This window comes from Schistosoma mansoni, chromosome 2 (assembly GCF_000237925.1).
Source record: "Schistosoma mansoni strain Puerto Rico chromosome 2, complete genome".
In the NCBI taxonomy this organism is placed as follows: Eukaryota; Metazoa; Platyhelminthes; class Trematoda; order Strigeidida; family Schistosomatidae; genus Schistosoma; species Schistosoma mansoni.
In genome coordinates, this window is record NC_031496.1 from 12,202,465 (window position 1) to 12,219,596 (window position 17,132).

A 17,132-nucleotide genomic window follows, 5' to 3' on the forward strand; every position below is an offset into this window, starting at 1 on the left:
TTACTAGTGAAATCCTAGACTCATTATTTTAATTCCAGAAGCTATTCTTGAAACATTTACATGTCTACCCGGTAGAATATACAGAACAGTTTCCATTTGTTTTTGTTACTTTGTTATGGTGAATAAACATTAGTTGGAATAAAAGCAATTTAATTTAAATTTTTACAAAATCACTTTTATTTATCATTTTATCAAAACGAAATTCTGCTAACAGAGACTATTCTTTTCAAGAAGGTTCAAAAAAATATTGGAAAATAAGTGACTTCCAAACAGTGAACATTGATTGTCATCATGGCATAATTTACCTCTACATTTATGAATTATGTACAAGTACAACTGAAAAAAAGAAATTTTTTGAAGGTAGGTGGTACTTTGAATGCCATCTGCTAGTAAATGACAGCTCTGATTAACAAGTTTCTTGAAACAATAAAATAAAAAGTAAATATCCAACCTGATTGTCAGTTACGAAATTATATTATCAAGATTATTGTGTAATCCTACTTAAGCAAAGTCTGTAAAACGGTAAAGTTGGGGAAAAATTTGCATGCAATGTAGAAACCATTATTCCCATGTTCGATGTAATTTAAATTATATGGAAAACAAAAATCCATTATTCACATGGCAACTACACGATTATTCAACCATAGTTGCTCTAAATAAACAAAACATAAACTATCGAGTCAACAAGCCAAAGGTCTGTTTGAAATCTGTCATTTTAGAATCCCTGAAGCATGCCTTAACTGCAATCTTGTTTTTGGTGTTCCTTAAAATATTTCATTAGTGTTGCAAGCATTTATAAACCGCAATCACCAGATATATGAGGATTAATGCGATCACTTTCAGTATGATACAATATGAAAACCTGTTTACTGTATATCTGCTATTGAAAATCAATCTGAAACTGAAGTGTGGTGAACAGAACATTACCTTCCATTTAAAATTGTAAGAGAAATGAAGATACACAATTCAACACCCAGTCCTCATCGTCATTTCAAACATCCAGTGATCAATAAAAATAAGAAAACAGATTCGACAGTTCCTTTATTCAGAAATATGTCAGCCTGAGTATCAGTATGACTAAATTAATCCCTCATCATAAAAATACTGTATTGTTATTAGTTATGAATTGATTATAAACTTTTAATAAACAGACTGCTAACGATAAAGAGTAGGTTGAAGGCAGTACACAACACATTAGATTTTGAGATAACAAAAATGAAGACAAAATGTTCTTCAAGAAGATTATCACGGGATAAACAACTAGTTGAAGGTGAAAAGATTCTAGTAGCAGAAACCATACATTTAAGTATTGTAAAGGCAGCTGAACTGGTTACTTTATTCAATCCAACATACAATTTTATCTGCTATCTGTTTATTTATTTACATTAGTTAAGGTCAAACACATAAATATTTTCAGAGTTAAATAAGTAAATGCAACTCACATTTTATACTATTTCTGTAGACCCTTGTATTCTAAAATGTTGATTTAAAGAGAGTTATTCAGCGAGATACTATTCAATTTTATCAAATATATACATTGATAATCAATAATAATCAATTTTATACTGAGAGTCGTCAACGTGATAAGATCTACGAGGTATCCTTCCTTATTATTTAACACTTCACACCTTACAAATTAATACAAATCATCAAAATACTTTATGCCTAAAATCATGTTTTGTTTGTACAAGTATAGAAGTACAACTGATCTATCAAATCTGACGTAGGCCATTAGATTTGTTTATCATTACTTCAACTAATAAACTATGCAAAAAATCAAGCCAACAATTTATTATTTTAATAGTTGAGATCATGAATCAATTGAAGCCAGACCACCATGGAAAACCTGGAAGCACTGGAAGGCCGTTTCGTCCTATTGTGAGACTCCTCAGATGTGCGCATCCATGATCCCGCCTCGAATGATTCGAATCCAGGACATATCAGTTTTGCGCGCGAGCGCTTAACCTCTAGACCACTGAGTCGGCATCCAACGGTGTTAATGTCTAACTTCAGCCAATTCACAAAATTGAGTAATCTTCCACCATTGTCTTCAGTGAGTTAATATCTCACAACTCCACTGGTCACTGCTTCTCACTAGAACTCCTGGAAATACCCCTTTAAGCCAGTTACTAGGAAGCATATTTTGATCAATATCAGAAGGGGGTTTTGTGGATATTATAGTAATTTTATGGTTGAAATCATGAGTCATCCAGTGCTCCCAGGTATCCCATGTTGGTCTAGCTTCAACTGATTCATGATCTTAACTACTAAAATAACTATAATATCCACAAAAACCCTTCTGATATTTATTATTTGCTAATAAAAATTATAATTATTCAGCTCATTCAAATATTTCATTTATGTATTGAGTTATATAGAAATGTATTTAATTACGTCTCTTTTCTAAATTTTTTAGTAAATTAAAACTACTTATTTTGCCTTTTCGTAAACTTATGAATATATATGAACAATTTTATGGATATTAAGTTGATTAAAACAATTTGTTATTCATAAAGGTCCATATGTATTTTTAATTCTGATATTGATGGTTGTAATTAAACACCAACTTTTGACATTTAACCTCTATTAATAGATAATTTTATTTTTAATAGTTGAGATCATAAATCAATTGAAGCTAGACCACCATGGAAAACCTGAAAACACTGGAAGGCCAAATCGTCCTAGTGTGGGACTCCTCAGCAGTGCGAATCCATGATCCCGCCTCACGAGATTCGGACCCATGACCGTCCAGTGCTTTCAGATTTTCCATGGTGGTTTAGCTTCAACTGTTTCATGATCTCAACTAATAAAAATTACTATAATATCCACAAAACCCCTTCTGAAGATCATTTTATCTGAATTGAATTTAGTCACTAACTGATTAAGTTTCCAATTCAATTACTTAGTCCTAAATAATAATAAACACAGATCGATTGATTATCAATTACTACCTAAAATTTAGAATATAATTAAATTAAGGTATAATATAGTAAATATGTAATCTGAATAAATATGCATATTATAAATAAACTTACATATATTTTGATGGAGTTTTGTTCTCTGAGCTGGATGGTTTCATCATGGAACTTTTATCTTCCTTCTGAACGAGATCATCAGCAAAAACTTCAGGTAGAAGTGAAGTGTTTGAATTTCTCCATATGTGATTCACAGTATCTCCACCATCTAAAACTTACATATAATTTCTCAGATAACAATGTTGTTTCAATTTGTTCTATTATTGTACACAATACAAAAAATAATAGAATGAATTCAAAACATCCATTGTACATTTTCATTTCTTTATTTATCATAACTAAGGTGATTTTCTCCAAGTTATTATTTCGTTAAACACATTACCCATTAATATATATATATATATATATATATATATATGAAAGATATACAATGTGTTTTTAAAACCTTTTGTTTTACTGTTAGATTAAAGGTTATATAAGTGGATAAACAATATCTCATCTGTTTAAATATTCTGTTGTACTTAATTAATCTGAACAAGAAATATCTACGTAATTTTGTGTATTTATTTAATACAAGTTACAAAATACTACTGATATGGTTAGTAGTTTATTGTTTATCAACCAAAGATATTTAACTATTTATAACAACGCAATAAATTATTATTTTATAGTTGAAATGATGAGTTAATTGAAGTTAGACCACCATGGAAAACCTTGAAGCACTGGACGGCCGTTTCATCTTAGTATGGGAATTCTCATCAGTTTATTACATCTGTCTTTATTTAAATTCATAAAGGGAACTAACTGCATGAAACATCTAACATAGTTGACTTTACAGGTTATAGCTGCCTATTAAAATACTGGAGAATATATTTTTAAACTAATCTCTAAAAAATGTGAATGATTTAAATTTTCCGGAAACAATTTAACTTTCATTTATTATTTTTCGACTCTAATAAACAAACATAATCCAATAATACACTTAGTTACATAACTTTTTCATGAGAATTTCAGCAATGTTCTTTTCTTTATCTCTCATTCACTCTCTGTTTTGTTCATTTTCTCATACAAATAAACTCACCTAAATAGAGATACAAAAAAAGAATCAATTTGTTGGTACAAAAAAAGAATAATGTGTAAATGATGACTGAAAAATCATTGAAATTTTGATTAAAGGTATATGTTCTAGGAGGGGAGTGTTGAATACCACACACAGAAACATGAATTGTATAAAATAAATTTGTAATTTTTTAGAAATAAACTTTTTGTTAAAATGTACTGTGTGAAATTCATTTGCAAACTTGAGTAACTTCATGAAGTTGAGATTTTTTCCTCTTTAAAAGTTTCCGACTGAAACTTTTATAAATTATATGTATATTACAGTCTTTAATTTTCTCGGCATTAACGTGAAACATGTTACTCAATTCATTCGTTCGAATCTTAACTCTTACGTTCCAACAACTGAAGTGATGAATACTGTGTTCTATTCTTGTTGGGAGTAATAGCACTCAACTACTTATTACAGTTCGGATAGAGCGGTGATCATCTAATTCGGTGTAATCTATTTTAGGAACTATAGCTGATTTGTTTGGTTGTGGTAATCTGACTTATGACATCAGTTAAAGTACCTGCCACTAAGAAAGGAACGAATAATATGAACAAACTTAAAGGCAAGTTTTACCAAAAATTGACACCAGTTTGATAACTACTAAAGATGAGAGGGGACAGAAAAGCTCGCTCGTCAAACGATACAACTCTGTTGAGATCAAACAATAGAATTTCAGTTATTGCATTGAAAATGATCCAATAGATTTTTATTTCAATTTCAGTGTAATTGTGATTTGGAAAGGTTACCACTCTGTCTTGAACAAATAACTTCATCATTAGGTTAATGTTACGGACCACAATTTACTTTATCATGATAATGAAAACTACTTTTGTTTTCCTTGAAATATTGATAAAATCAGTTCAACCAGGTCTGTTGTGATATATCAACTCACTGAAGACAATGGTGAATGGTTGGTCAATTTCGTGGATTGGTTGAAGTTAGACACTAACACCATTAGATGCCGACTCAGTGGTCTAGAGGTTAAGCACTCGCGTGCGAGACTGATATGTCCTGGATTCGAATCTCACGAGGCGGGATCATGGATGCGCACTGCTGAGAAGTCCCATAATAGGACGATTCGGCTGTCCAGTGCTTCCAGGTTTACCATGATGGTCTACCTTCAATTAACTCATGATTTCAATTATATAAAATTACTAAAATCTCCACAAAACCCCAGTTTAAAATTTTAATCAACTTCAAAAATGTATCATAAAAATTGAATAATAAAAACAATGATTTTTGTATTTTAATGGTTGAAATCATGAGTCAAGCGAAGCTAGACCACCATGAAAAACATGGAAGCACTGGACGGCCGTTTCGTCCTATTGTGGGACTCCTCAGCAGTGCACATCCACGATCCCGCACTCGCGAGATTCGAACCCACGACCTACCAGTCTCGCGCCTGAGCACTTAACCGACAGACCACTGAGCTGGCCGGCATCCAACGGTGTTAATGTCTAACTTCAACCAATCCAAGATGTTTGAGCAACCGTCACCAATTGTCTTCAGTGAGTTGATATCTCTACAACAGACTTGGTTGAACTCCACTGGTCACTGCTTCACACTAGAACTCAAGGAAACATCCTATTCTGGTCAATAATTTTTTGTTCCGATCTGATTTAAGAACGTTAATGATAAACTATAATATTTTCTTTTAAAAAAATGTCATTCATATTAGATTGGTTGTTTGGATCTTCCTATTAATGTTTAGGACTATAATTGACCAATCTTTTAATGGTAATATTTCAGTGAACAAAACACTAGTTGGGGACAATCGAATTTATTAAAGTATAAATTACAAACTATCTTACTAAGATCTGATAACCTTACAGTAAACAGTTAATTTGCAAAATAACAATCAATTGTTTCAATCTTCACTGTTCCTTCTGTAAATATCAGTTCATCTTCTCTAATTCCATTGGTCATGCATTTTTATACCGATTACGCTTCATTTCAGTTCTTTCCTTATCGGTCTTCTGCCAAAATACATTCTATGTCTGATCATCACCATATACTACTACTTATGAAGATATAAGTAGACCACATCACAATATGTACATTCTGAACAGATTGCCTAGATATTGCCAATATTCATCTCTGCTTAAAACTGTTTTTTTGTTTCCAAGATATCATTTTCAAGACATACCATCACCTTCAAATAGATGAAGTATAAATTAAACTTTGACCATTTCAATTTAACCAAAGCTATATATAATCATTTATAAAACAGCTCATTATGTTACAGTGTGGCTTTCCAATAATGAATAATTAATTTTTCTGATCTAAGTTTAATTAATGATTGCTTTAAAAGGGCGCTTCAGTTTAAATATATTTTTTATTTATTTTTGAAATGTTATATTGAAAACTCAAAATATATATTGTTATTATTAATTTGATAATAATTAAAATAATGTATAAAATTCTTAAGTGAAGTGATCTTATTATTATTATTATCTTATCTATGTAAACAATCAAAACAATTGAACCCAATAAAATTATAATCAGCGATGGATGGTGGCTAGTAGTGAAATCCAGGATGAACATCTCGTCCTATTTGGGACACATTAGCTGAATATAACTGCATTTCAGAGTTGATGTTCACTCTGGGACTCGAATCCAGTACCGTTTGCTTCAAACGCAATCACGTTATCTACTTAGTTACTGAGTCCTGATAATCACTTGTTTGTGCAATGGGGTGAAGTTTAAATTCATTTGGCATTGTTTGTTTGACTCTTTCCATTGATGTTTAGGATTGCAATTGATCAGTCTCATATCTCAATAAGGGAGTGATCAATTGCAATCTTAAACATCAATGGGAAGATTCATGTAAACAACACCGAGTAAACTAATAAAATTACGTTGAAATAAATGTAGTTTGAATCGATAGTAATCAATCAATAATTGACCTTCATCTTTTACCGGTCATTGATTAAGCAATAGTCACTAAAGGACCAATTCATCTGATCTTAACATTTACATAATAAAACGTAAATTAATTTAATAAATCATTTTTCATTGTTGAAATCCTAAATCAAACTATCTCTTCAAGTTAGATCAATTTATATCTGGATTTTTCTAGCTCTTATGGAGTGTAACACATAAGATACACAATGGAACACTCTTTTCAAAATCATCATTAAAGATAACTAGACGTTGATATCCAAAAAATGAATGTTAAGGAACAGTTTGTTTGTCGAATATCTTATTACCTTTACTTATCACACTTTGACAGAAATTTCTATTAAAATCATCAAAGAAAATATAAATGTAAATTGTCTACGCAATATAGAATCAATGATATAACTATTCAGACTTAAACTTTGTATGTGAAAATAGTAGGTCTAGTCTATTGTTCCACTGTAATTTTCTACATTTATTATTTATTCGCAATAATCATTTTTTAATAGTTGAGATCATGAGTCAATTGAAGCTAGTCCACCATAGAAAACCTGGAAGCACTGGACGGTCGTTTCGTCCTATTGTGGGACTCCTCAGAAGTGCGCATCTATGATCCCGCTTCGTGAGATTCCAACCCAGGACATATCAGCTTCGCGCGCGAGCGCCCAACCTCTAGACCGCTGAGCCAGCATCCAGTGGTGTTAATGTCTAACTTCTTAAAATACTTTTACACTAGCAGATAAATTATAAGTACCAACAAATTTTTTCATTGACTTTTTCATATTGATCTAATCAATAATTAACTTTTGCACTATACTATTTTTTTTCCTTAATACTTTTCATTAAGCGTTAGATGATTGTTTAACTCTTATTCGATAGTTGCAATTTCTGAACACATTGAGACTCTATATCATTTAATTTCTCAACAGATCATAAAGTATATTCGAAAAGCATAAAAACTAATGTACCTTAATGTTGAGATGGCTTCTGAGAACTACAACGGAGCCTCCAGAAGCCCGAAAGGGACCGAAAAGTTTCCATCAAATCAGAACATGATGGAGCTTTCTGTTCAACGTGTTCTGATTTTGGAGACAATAACATAACAGGCCTGTTTTGAGGATTAACTGAATTATAATGCTGATATAACAAATGCTTATATATATAAATATCCATGATTTTCTGTACATTTTGATTCTTACTCAACAAACACTTCTCCAGCTTTCTTCTATCTTCTGATTTGTGATTGTGGGGTTCTAAACGTTCGAGTGTGGTAGTTGTATACCATATTCTGCATTAGTTACGTAACGAACATAATACTTAATAATGTAACATTTTGTTGAAAAATCGCTGTTGTTTACTTTAAACCGAAGAAATACTTATTTTGTTAACTCATTATTTCTGACGTACATCTAATTGAAATTACATTATAGCTATTCAAATGTCTTGTAACTAATTTGTTAATGTGTCTTATTCGAAAATATTTTATTTTTTTAAGTTTACTACACTTTTAATTAAACAATTCGGAACTAATATTTACTAAATCATTTCAATTTTAACAAATTATAATACTTCATTCTTGCTGTTAGCATTTTCTTTCAAAAACAAACGGTTATACCATAAATTTATTTAAACTAGACATCAAAATTGCAACTAGACAACAATTTAAACTCAAGAAATCCAAGGCATCTGTTTTGTTCAACTAACAATAATAAATAATAGTCGTGAGAAATCATGAATCGATTGAATTTAGAAACATTGATCGTTAGAGTCCGGCTAGGCTATCTGAAGGTTAGATGATTAGCATGACAGTTACATCATGAAAAGTAATTAACTGCTTGCTATGTCCCGATACGAATAGTGAACGGTAACTTTGGGATCCGTTTATGGACCAATACTATGTGTATATTTTTATTGTATAAATATTCAGTAACTAAACTATTCGTATCTATATCCCTCTTAATGTAAGCTTTGTTTTGACTTATGAACTATTACTATACGATTTATTATTCTTGAGTTATCCCTAGTCTATTAATTACTACCTCCCACATTAACAACCACATTTTGCTGGATCTTGTACAAATGTTATTTTCTATTTTATGGTACGATGTGGTCAGTTTGTTTGGCATATTAACCCAGTATTTTTGATAACACTGATAATCTCATTTATCCCTAGTTTACTCACTAATGTTAGTAAATTTTATTGACGAAAATTTGTTCATCCTTAAATAATTCACTACTGAATATTTATTCATTACAATTCTACTGATCAATAAACGTTTCGAAGGGCAATCATTCATTATAATCGATTTTGATCAAAAAAGACCACTTAATCAATGCCAATACATTTACGTATCAGTGCCTTATTTGTAATATTCAGTATTATGAAACTACATGAAGACATTTATCACTCAAACAATATATATTCGCTATCAAAATTATGATATATATGCAAACCACAGAAAACATAAGGAAAAGACAATTTTCAAATAAAAATGAACGTTTTCATATACTTGTTGTTTATTCATTTCTTAAATATATACTTCACTTAGTATTGTTTGTTTGAATCTTCCCATTGATGTTTAGGACTGCAACTGGTCAGTCTCTAATTGGCATATGTGTATACTGTGCGTATTGCCTCGATATAGCCTTAATTCACAAGCATTGTGGGCAGAGGTGGATAGCGGCTAGCGGTAGAATCCAGGACGCGCGTTTCGTCCTATTTGGGACTCGTCGGCTGGATGTACCTGCATCTCAGAGTTGATGTTCACTCGGGGACTCGAACCTACCGCTAGCTTCTATCCATCTTTGCTTATAATACTTGTGAATTAGGGCTAAATCGAGGCAATACACACAGTATGCACATATGCCAATTAGGGACTGACCAGTTGCAGTCCTAAACATCAATGGGAAGATTTAAACAAACAATACCAAGTGAATTTAAACTTCACCCCATTGCACAAGCAAATGGCTATCCGGACTCAATGGCCGAGTGGATAACGCGATGGCGTTTGAAGAGAAAGGTACTGGGTTCGAGTTCCAGAGTGAACATTAACTCTGAGATACAGGTACATCCAGCTGACGAGTCCCAAATAGGACGAAACGCGCTTCCTGGATTGCACTGCTAGCCACTATCCATCTTTGCTAAATTACATACTACTTAATTTACTGTTGATAATGCTTGAACATTGAATACAAAAAGAAAATTTTGGTAATATCGATTCAAAGTGAATGAAAAAAACAAACAAAATAACAACTAATAGTGGGAAGATCAAACTCTAAATTTCAATAATAGTTATTTTTCAAGGTGTACTTTGCTCTATATTACCTCTTTAAATATTCTTTTAAAAACACTTGAAATAACGAAGATTAAAAAAGGTTCTTTTTGAAAAAAGTCTTCAATTAAAAAATGAATATAAATGAGTAAAATATTAATTCTATTTATTTCAGAAATTTCGATATATACCATAGATTTTACATTTCGTAACTGAACTCATTCTATCATGATTCATTCTATCTTCATTTTGGTGTTTGTTGTACAGAGCGTAATTTGTTCAACGGAATCAAACAAAATTGTAAGTTTTATTTTTTTTTAACTAATATATATAATGCGCATTGCTGAGGAGTCCCACAATTAGACGAAACGGTCGTCCAGTGCTTCCAGGTTTTCCATGGTGTTCTAGCTCCAATTGACTCATGATTTCAACTATATATAAATAATATATATGATCATTGTATGTTATGAAGTGGTAGGACTAGGCTCATTTTCTTTATATAATTAATTTACAATAGTTAATGTGAGATGTACAGTTCACTAGATGAAATCAAGATACTGAAAGTGTTTATTTCTTTATTAAAAAAATTCATTTGAAATCATCTTACAAAACAACGAACTTGAATCATGACGATTTCATTCAGACGTTATCTTATATAATTAACATTCTACCACTTTGTATTTTGTAAAGCTACTACTTTTATCCAAACAAATATTAGTTTACATATATTTCCTTAGCAACATGTACATCTTGATTGACCTGCTTAATAACTTTGTACAATAACTAGATAATCTGTTAAAGCTAACAAAGAAAATGAAAAATGACTAATGTGACTTTAACACAATAGTATATCTATCTGGAATTAAGTACAAGGTAAATACTAAAACAATAAGATTATAAGCAAGAAAATATTAACAATAATATCAGCAATAAAAGTCTAAGCGAAGAGATATGAAACTAAGTCGAATTAGGAATTAACGTTTTATCAAGTAAGAACAAACCAATCGTTGACAATAAATTTGAGTACAATCCATTTACTACCATGACAGACTTGAAATATGGCACAGTTTTTGCAATACTATTTTCTTCACTTTTTTTCTTTACACTAATTAATTACCTAACACCTTATCTGATTCAAAGAAAGTATGAAAAACTTTTTTTGTTTTCAATCAAGTCTTTTCTTTCTTGATGGAGACTACGTATACATCCGAGGTTAGAAAAAAGATGGATACTAGCTACATGAATTGAATAACATCAATCACTTAGTTGAACACTCTAAGTAAGAAAGGATGATATGTTAAAGGAGACTTCATGCCACTAAAATTACGCTTTACATCAGTAACGCTTTTCTTTCTTACATAAGATGATGCAGTATACAATTCATTTTCATTGTGTTATTTTTTTACACAGAATTTACTTACTAAGGAAAATAAAGATGACAATTCAACAATAGGTATGTTCTGTCACTGGTAATTAAATTGATATATATACCTTATATTGAAGTTAATGTTCAAAAATAAACCGTTCTCGAAAAATATAAGTCAGATATTTTTTAATAGGATAAAGTTAAAAGACTTTAATTCAGATTGATAATCTCAATGTTTTAAAATCTTATGAGTTCATTTTGACACCTTATAAAGTCGTCCACATTCCATTAGTAATTACTGAAAATACAAGTAGTTAATTATTAGAAGAGGGATTTATGAAGATTTTTAGTATTTTAACAATTGAATTCATCAGTCAATTAAGGATAGACCACAATGAGATAGTAACTCACTGAAGACAATGGTGGACGGTTGCCCAATTTAGTGGATCGGTTCAAGTTAGACATTAACACCACTGGCTCAGTGGTCTAGAGGTTAAGGGCTCGTGCGCGAGACCGGAAGGTCCTGGGTTCGAGTCTTATGAGGCGGGATCATGGATGCGCACTGCTGAGGAGTCCCATACAAGGAGGAAAAAGCCGGTCAGGGCTTCCAGGTTTTTCATGGTGGTCTACCTTTAATTGACTTATGAATTCAAATATTAAAACTAGTTATTTGACAATTTTATGAATAGCACACTTCATGAATAATCTGGATCTTAATATCATATCCATCATAGATTTTGTAAAGTATTATACTTAAAAATGTATCAAAATTGTAAAAATACTAGGCTGAACAATTAATCTTTGAATGGATAATTAAAGATGACTATTCTAGATTGGAGCTTCTAAAACAAGTCCACTGTTTATTACATTACGACTAATAAAACAAATCTTAATCATATTCTAAAGCATAATTCAAACACAATAGTCTAGTGTCATAGCAATACATTACTTATTTACGAATTCTCCATTTTTATGTATACATCATTTCCCAGGATATTTGAAGACAACATATATTAACAATGAATTTGTTTCTAGTATACATCTATCAGTGTATAAATATTAAGTATTGAATCTTTAGGTGCATGCTATAGAAAGAATAAATAAGTTACGAAAGATTCTGGACGTAACTGTATCCGTGCATCACAACTAATGAATTGACAATGTCCATTGTTTTGTCAACAAGATTATCTCCATAGTCTAAATTGGTCAAGGATATATTCTAGTTTATTATATTATATTTGAGGATTAATATTATGCAAAACTTAAACTTAAGCTATTTTCCCATTCAACATTTTAAAGTTGTGGATACGTTTTTAATTATGATACTCAGTAATATGTATATAAAATACTTATAGGAAGTAAGTGTATGACACAAACCTTCACAATAATTCTAACGTTTACTGAACATCTGTATTGAATTCACGGTCAACTCATTTGATAAACACTTAAAGTATAAGTATTAGCTAGTTTTTGAAGTTATCGTTTAATGTCCAAACAATCTCCTTTATTTGAATGTAATTATTATATTTTCAGCTGAATGTGATACATGTTTGGCAGGGATGAATTTAGTTCACTACATTCTTTCAGAAGATTATTGGGTAAAGATTTATATGATTGCAGCAGAACAAATATGTCAGTCTATTGCATCAGAAAGTCTAAAAAACACTGTAAGTAACTATAATCTGAGCATTAGACAATTTTCCCTTTTTATTATTAGACAAACATTATTTATTGGTTGTTTAAACTTCAGTACGTAAGTGGATAACGTGATGAAGTTTGAAGCCAGTGATGCTGGGTTAGAGCCCCAAAGTGAACATTAACTCTGAAATGCAAGTACATTCAGCTGAAGAGTCCCAAATGGGATGAAACGCACTTCCTGGATGTCATTGCTAGCTACCATCCATCTCTGTTTATAATCCTTGTGACTGAAGTCAATATCGAGACGATCCTTACATGATGTATATAAGCCAATAAGTGACGGATTAATTACATTACTAGACATCAATGGGAAGATTCAAACAACTAATACAAAAGTGAATTAAGTTGACTGGTAATTTTCAAACGGTCATAAACTAATTTCATTATTCTTTTCAGTTTTAATTTTAATATGTTTAGTAAAATAAACTATTTAGTGAAAGAATAATGATTTTTTGAGACTTAATTTCTATAATGAATATTCGTGAAGATTAATTTCATACACATCGAAAGTACCTTAGTAAGCATTGTAATTTAGTAATAAAAAATAGCCATAGCGGTAAAAGTTCAGTGGAAACAGTATGGTTTTGTAATCGCCATATTTAAGTTGTTTCAGTCTAAAAGGTTGTATCTCCCACTGCCTTTTTTATTTTTCATTTTCATCCAAGTGCCAAGCATATGTGAATAATTACCTTAATAAAACTTTGGATGTACTGGCTAAAGCAGTGAATCCTGATTACATTTGCAAGGTAAATTTTGAATATCATGAATATATTTTAGCTTTTTTAAATATATCGTTAGTACCATCATTTGCATTAAAAAATATTCCAGTGGTTAATAGTTTGAAATTCTGTACAACAAAACGATTCTGTATAACTGTGTCGTGTATCATTCATGTTTTCATAACTAAAACATTAATAATGAAGCCAGAAAACAAGTCATTTTTATCAGTATAGTGTTTCGCCCAACTCCTCTGGTCACTGGTTCACGCTAGAACTCCATGAGTTATATCATGAAACCCATCACTAGTGAGTACATGAATTTCATCAATATAGTTTGAATGCACTTTGCTGAGGAGTTTCAAGTTAAGACAAGATAAGTATATAGTTCTTTCAGGTTACAATGCTGATCTTACTAAGACTCATTTACATTTTAAATACGGTCAAAATAATTTTTAATCAATGAGTCATGTAATTTCAGTATGGTCAGGAAATTCATGTTGGTTTAAAAATACATTGAGAAATAACGGTAATAATTTTTCTGTAATTGGTCACATTATCAGTTGTTAAAACGTATTCAACAGTTATAAACATTAAAACTTAAATTAATCATTCTTTGAAGCCATATGAACTTTAATGTCTACCCTATTTACAGATTGATATTATTTCAACCTCAATTGTTTGTTTTAATGTAATTGTTAGTTAACGACTTGATTTGTCAGCATTCATATGCTGATGTTCTCAAGTAGACTACAATCAATGTATTCAAATATTGTCGCCTTATTCGCTAAACTACTAATAAGCTTAATATTTTATGTGCTATTCTTACATATTTGAATTCTGTTTTCATTTGGTATATTTTAAGTTGTTATATCCCGTGGAGATTTATGAATGGTAACTTTCGAGGACTGTTTATGGACGAACGTGATATGTATATTTCCTATTGTATAACTGTCAAGTAACTAAAGTATCCATATTCGTGTCCCTCTTATTATAAGCTTCATTTTGACCTATAGAATATTATTATACAATTTACCATTCTTGAGTTATCCATAGTCCATTAATTACTGTTCCCCCTATTCACAGCCACATTTGGTCAAATCTTGTACAAATATTATTTTCTATTTTATGGTACGATGTGGTCTGTTTGCTTGGTATATAAAGCCAGTATGTTTGAGAATGATGATTCATATTGCAGAGGCTGTTATTGGTGTTCTGGACTTAACTGGCTGGGCTAGGCAGATAGCAGGACTGTTAAGTACTCAAGACTGCTCATACGGCTTTTGTGTATCATTAATCTGATCTATAATTCACTCCTCTCTGATTGGTGGGAATCAGCACGTTCATATATATTAGCTGGGCAAGAACGCACGCAACCGATATAACATAAGTGTCTTCATGAATGTTGATACGTTGAACACTTAATTTTTGAATGTTTGTAATAGCGAAAATTATTTTGTTTCTTTTTGACAGGCATTACAAGCTTGTGCAAATGATACAAGATCTTCGTCCACTCGAAACTCCGGTAAGTAGAATTATATATATATATATATATTATATAAGGTGAAGTTTTATAATATGCTAACATATTCATTCATCTAATTGTTTCTTAATGTTATCATGATCTGAATTAAGTATTGGGCATTTTAAATAGTTCTACAGTTACTCAGAAAAATATGATCCAAATGATTCACCAGACAGTCAACTGAGAAATATTCTTAGTGAAATCGCTAATAATTTTAATCTTTTTTACTCTATTTTTTTAAAAGGCTTTTGGACTAGAGTGAAAATGCAAACTGCGTTTTTCACTTTTTTATCTGAGTAGCGTTTTTTAGCGATTTAGTTTTCAACGGGATGGGGTCGCTAACCCCAAGTTCAACCCTCCTCCTTTATCCTGGCTTGGGACCGGAAGTAGTCCCCAGGGAGGGTACAGGTTATGGTTCTTGTTTATACTTTAACCTAATGGTTAACATGATGAAAATATTCTTCGTTCCTGACTTATCTCAGAACATACATTTACAGAAATCGTTATTATAGAGTAATTAAGATTAACACATTATTTTTAATTCTAGTAGTTGAGATCACGAATCAATTGAAGCTAGATCACCATGGGAAACCTGAAAACACTGGACAGTCGTTTCGTCCTATTGTGTGACTCCTCAGCAGTGCACATCCACGATCTTGCCTCGTGAGACTCGAACCCGGGACATATCGGCCTCGCGTGCGAGTGCTTAACCCCGAGACCACTGAGTCGGCATCCAACGGTGTTAATGTCTGACTTCAACCGATCCACGAAATTGCGCCACCATCCACCATTGTTTTCAGTGAGTTTATATCTCACAACAGACCTAGTTGAACTCCACTGGTTACTGCTTCTAACTAGAACTCCAGGAAATACCTCTTTGGTTAAAAAAATAAAACTTATTCTACTTATACACAATAAATGTTCAGCATGTCTGACTATCATTATTCACCATATAAGACAGTTTAGGTAGGAAAATAATTTAAAATCCTAATTTGTTCACTTTGTACGTTAGAACATTGATGGTGACGTGATGCCCTAATAGTTTATTCAACTACTAATATTTCTTGTTTTTTATTAGAGAGAATAACTATTTTTTTTCATTATTATCATGGAGCCAATATATATACTAACTAAATTTATACTGATATTTTTCCCTAAATTACTGGCATGTTAAGCAGTTTAAAATATATTTATAGTTTGATAAAAAGACTGTTGACATATGTTCAATGGACGAAGAATCGTCCACTTCAAATACTAAAACTGACGAACTTAACAACATCATGTTATGTTCACGATAATAATGAACACAGAAATAATTTCATTTGAGCATAAAGTATCTATTGTATTTTGTTTTCTTAATTGCCGTCATGAAAGCTTGTTAAAGTTATTTAATTACACTGATAAGATTTCCAAGATCAACAAACGAATACACGTTTCATTTTGAAATATGTATCCATTTAGATCAAATGAATAGGTAATATCAGAAGGGGGTTTTGTGAAGATTTTAGTAATTTTATATAGTTGAAATCATGAGTCAATTGAAGCTAGACCACCATGGAAAACCTGGAAGCACT

General features: G+C 31.3%; 1 protein-coding gene across 2 annotated transcripts in view; it reads left to right on the forward strand.

Moving 5' to 3' along the window:
* Window positions 1-1,215: 1,215 nt before the first annotated feature.
* Window positions 1,216-17,132, forward strand: part of Smp_014570.1 — a gene marked incomplete at both ends in the record, with an annotated part of 19,808 nt that continues 3,891 nt past the window's right edge. Inside the window, 5 exons of one of the 2 annotated variants that reach the window (XM_018795703.1) lie at window positions 1,216-1,329; window positions 12,311-12,353; window positions 13,153-13,286; window positions 13,983-14,063; window positions 15,507-15,558. In XM_018795703.1, coding sequence (XP_018649990.1) covers window positions 1,216-1,329; window positions 12,311-12,353; window positions 13,153-13,286; window positions 13,983-14,063; window positions 15,507-15,558 — 424 coding nt within the window. Of the gene's footprint in view, window positions 1,330-10,481; window positions 10,554-11,663; window positions 11,707-12,310; window positions 12,354-13,152; window positions 13,287-13,982; window positions 14,064-15,506; window positions 15,559-17,132 lie in introns of those variants that run through there. The other variant, XM_018795704.1, reaches the window with a different exon arrangement.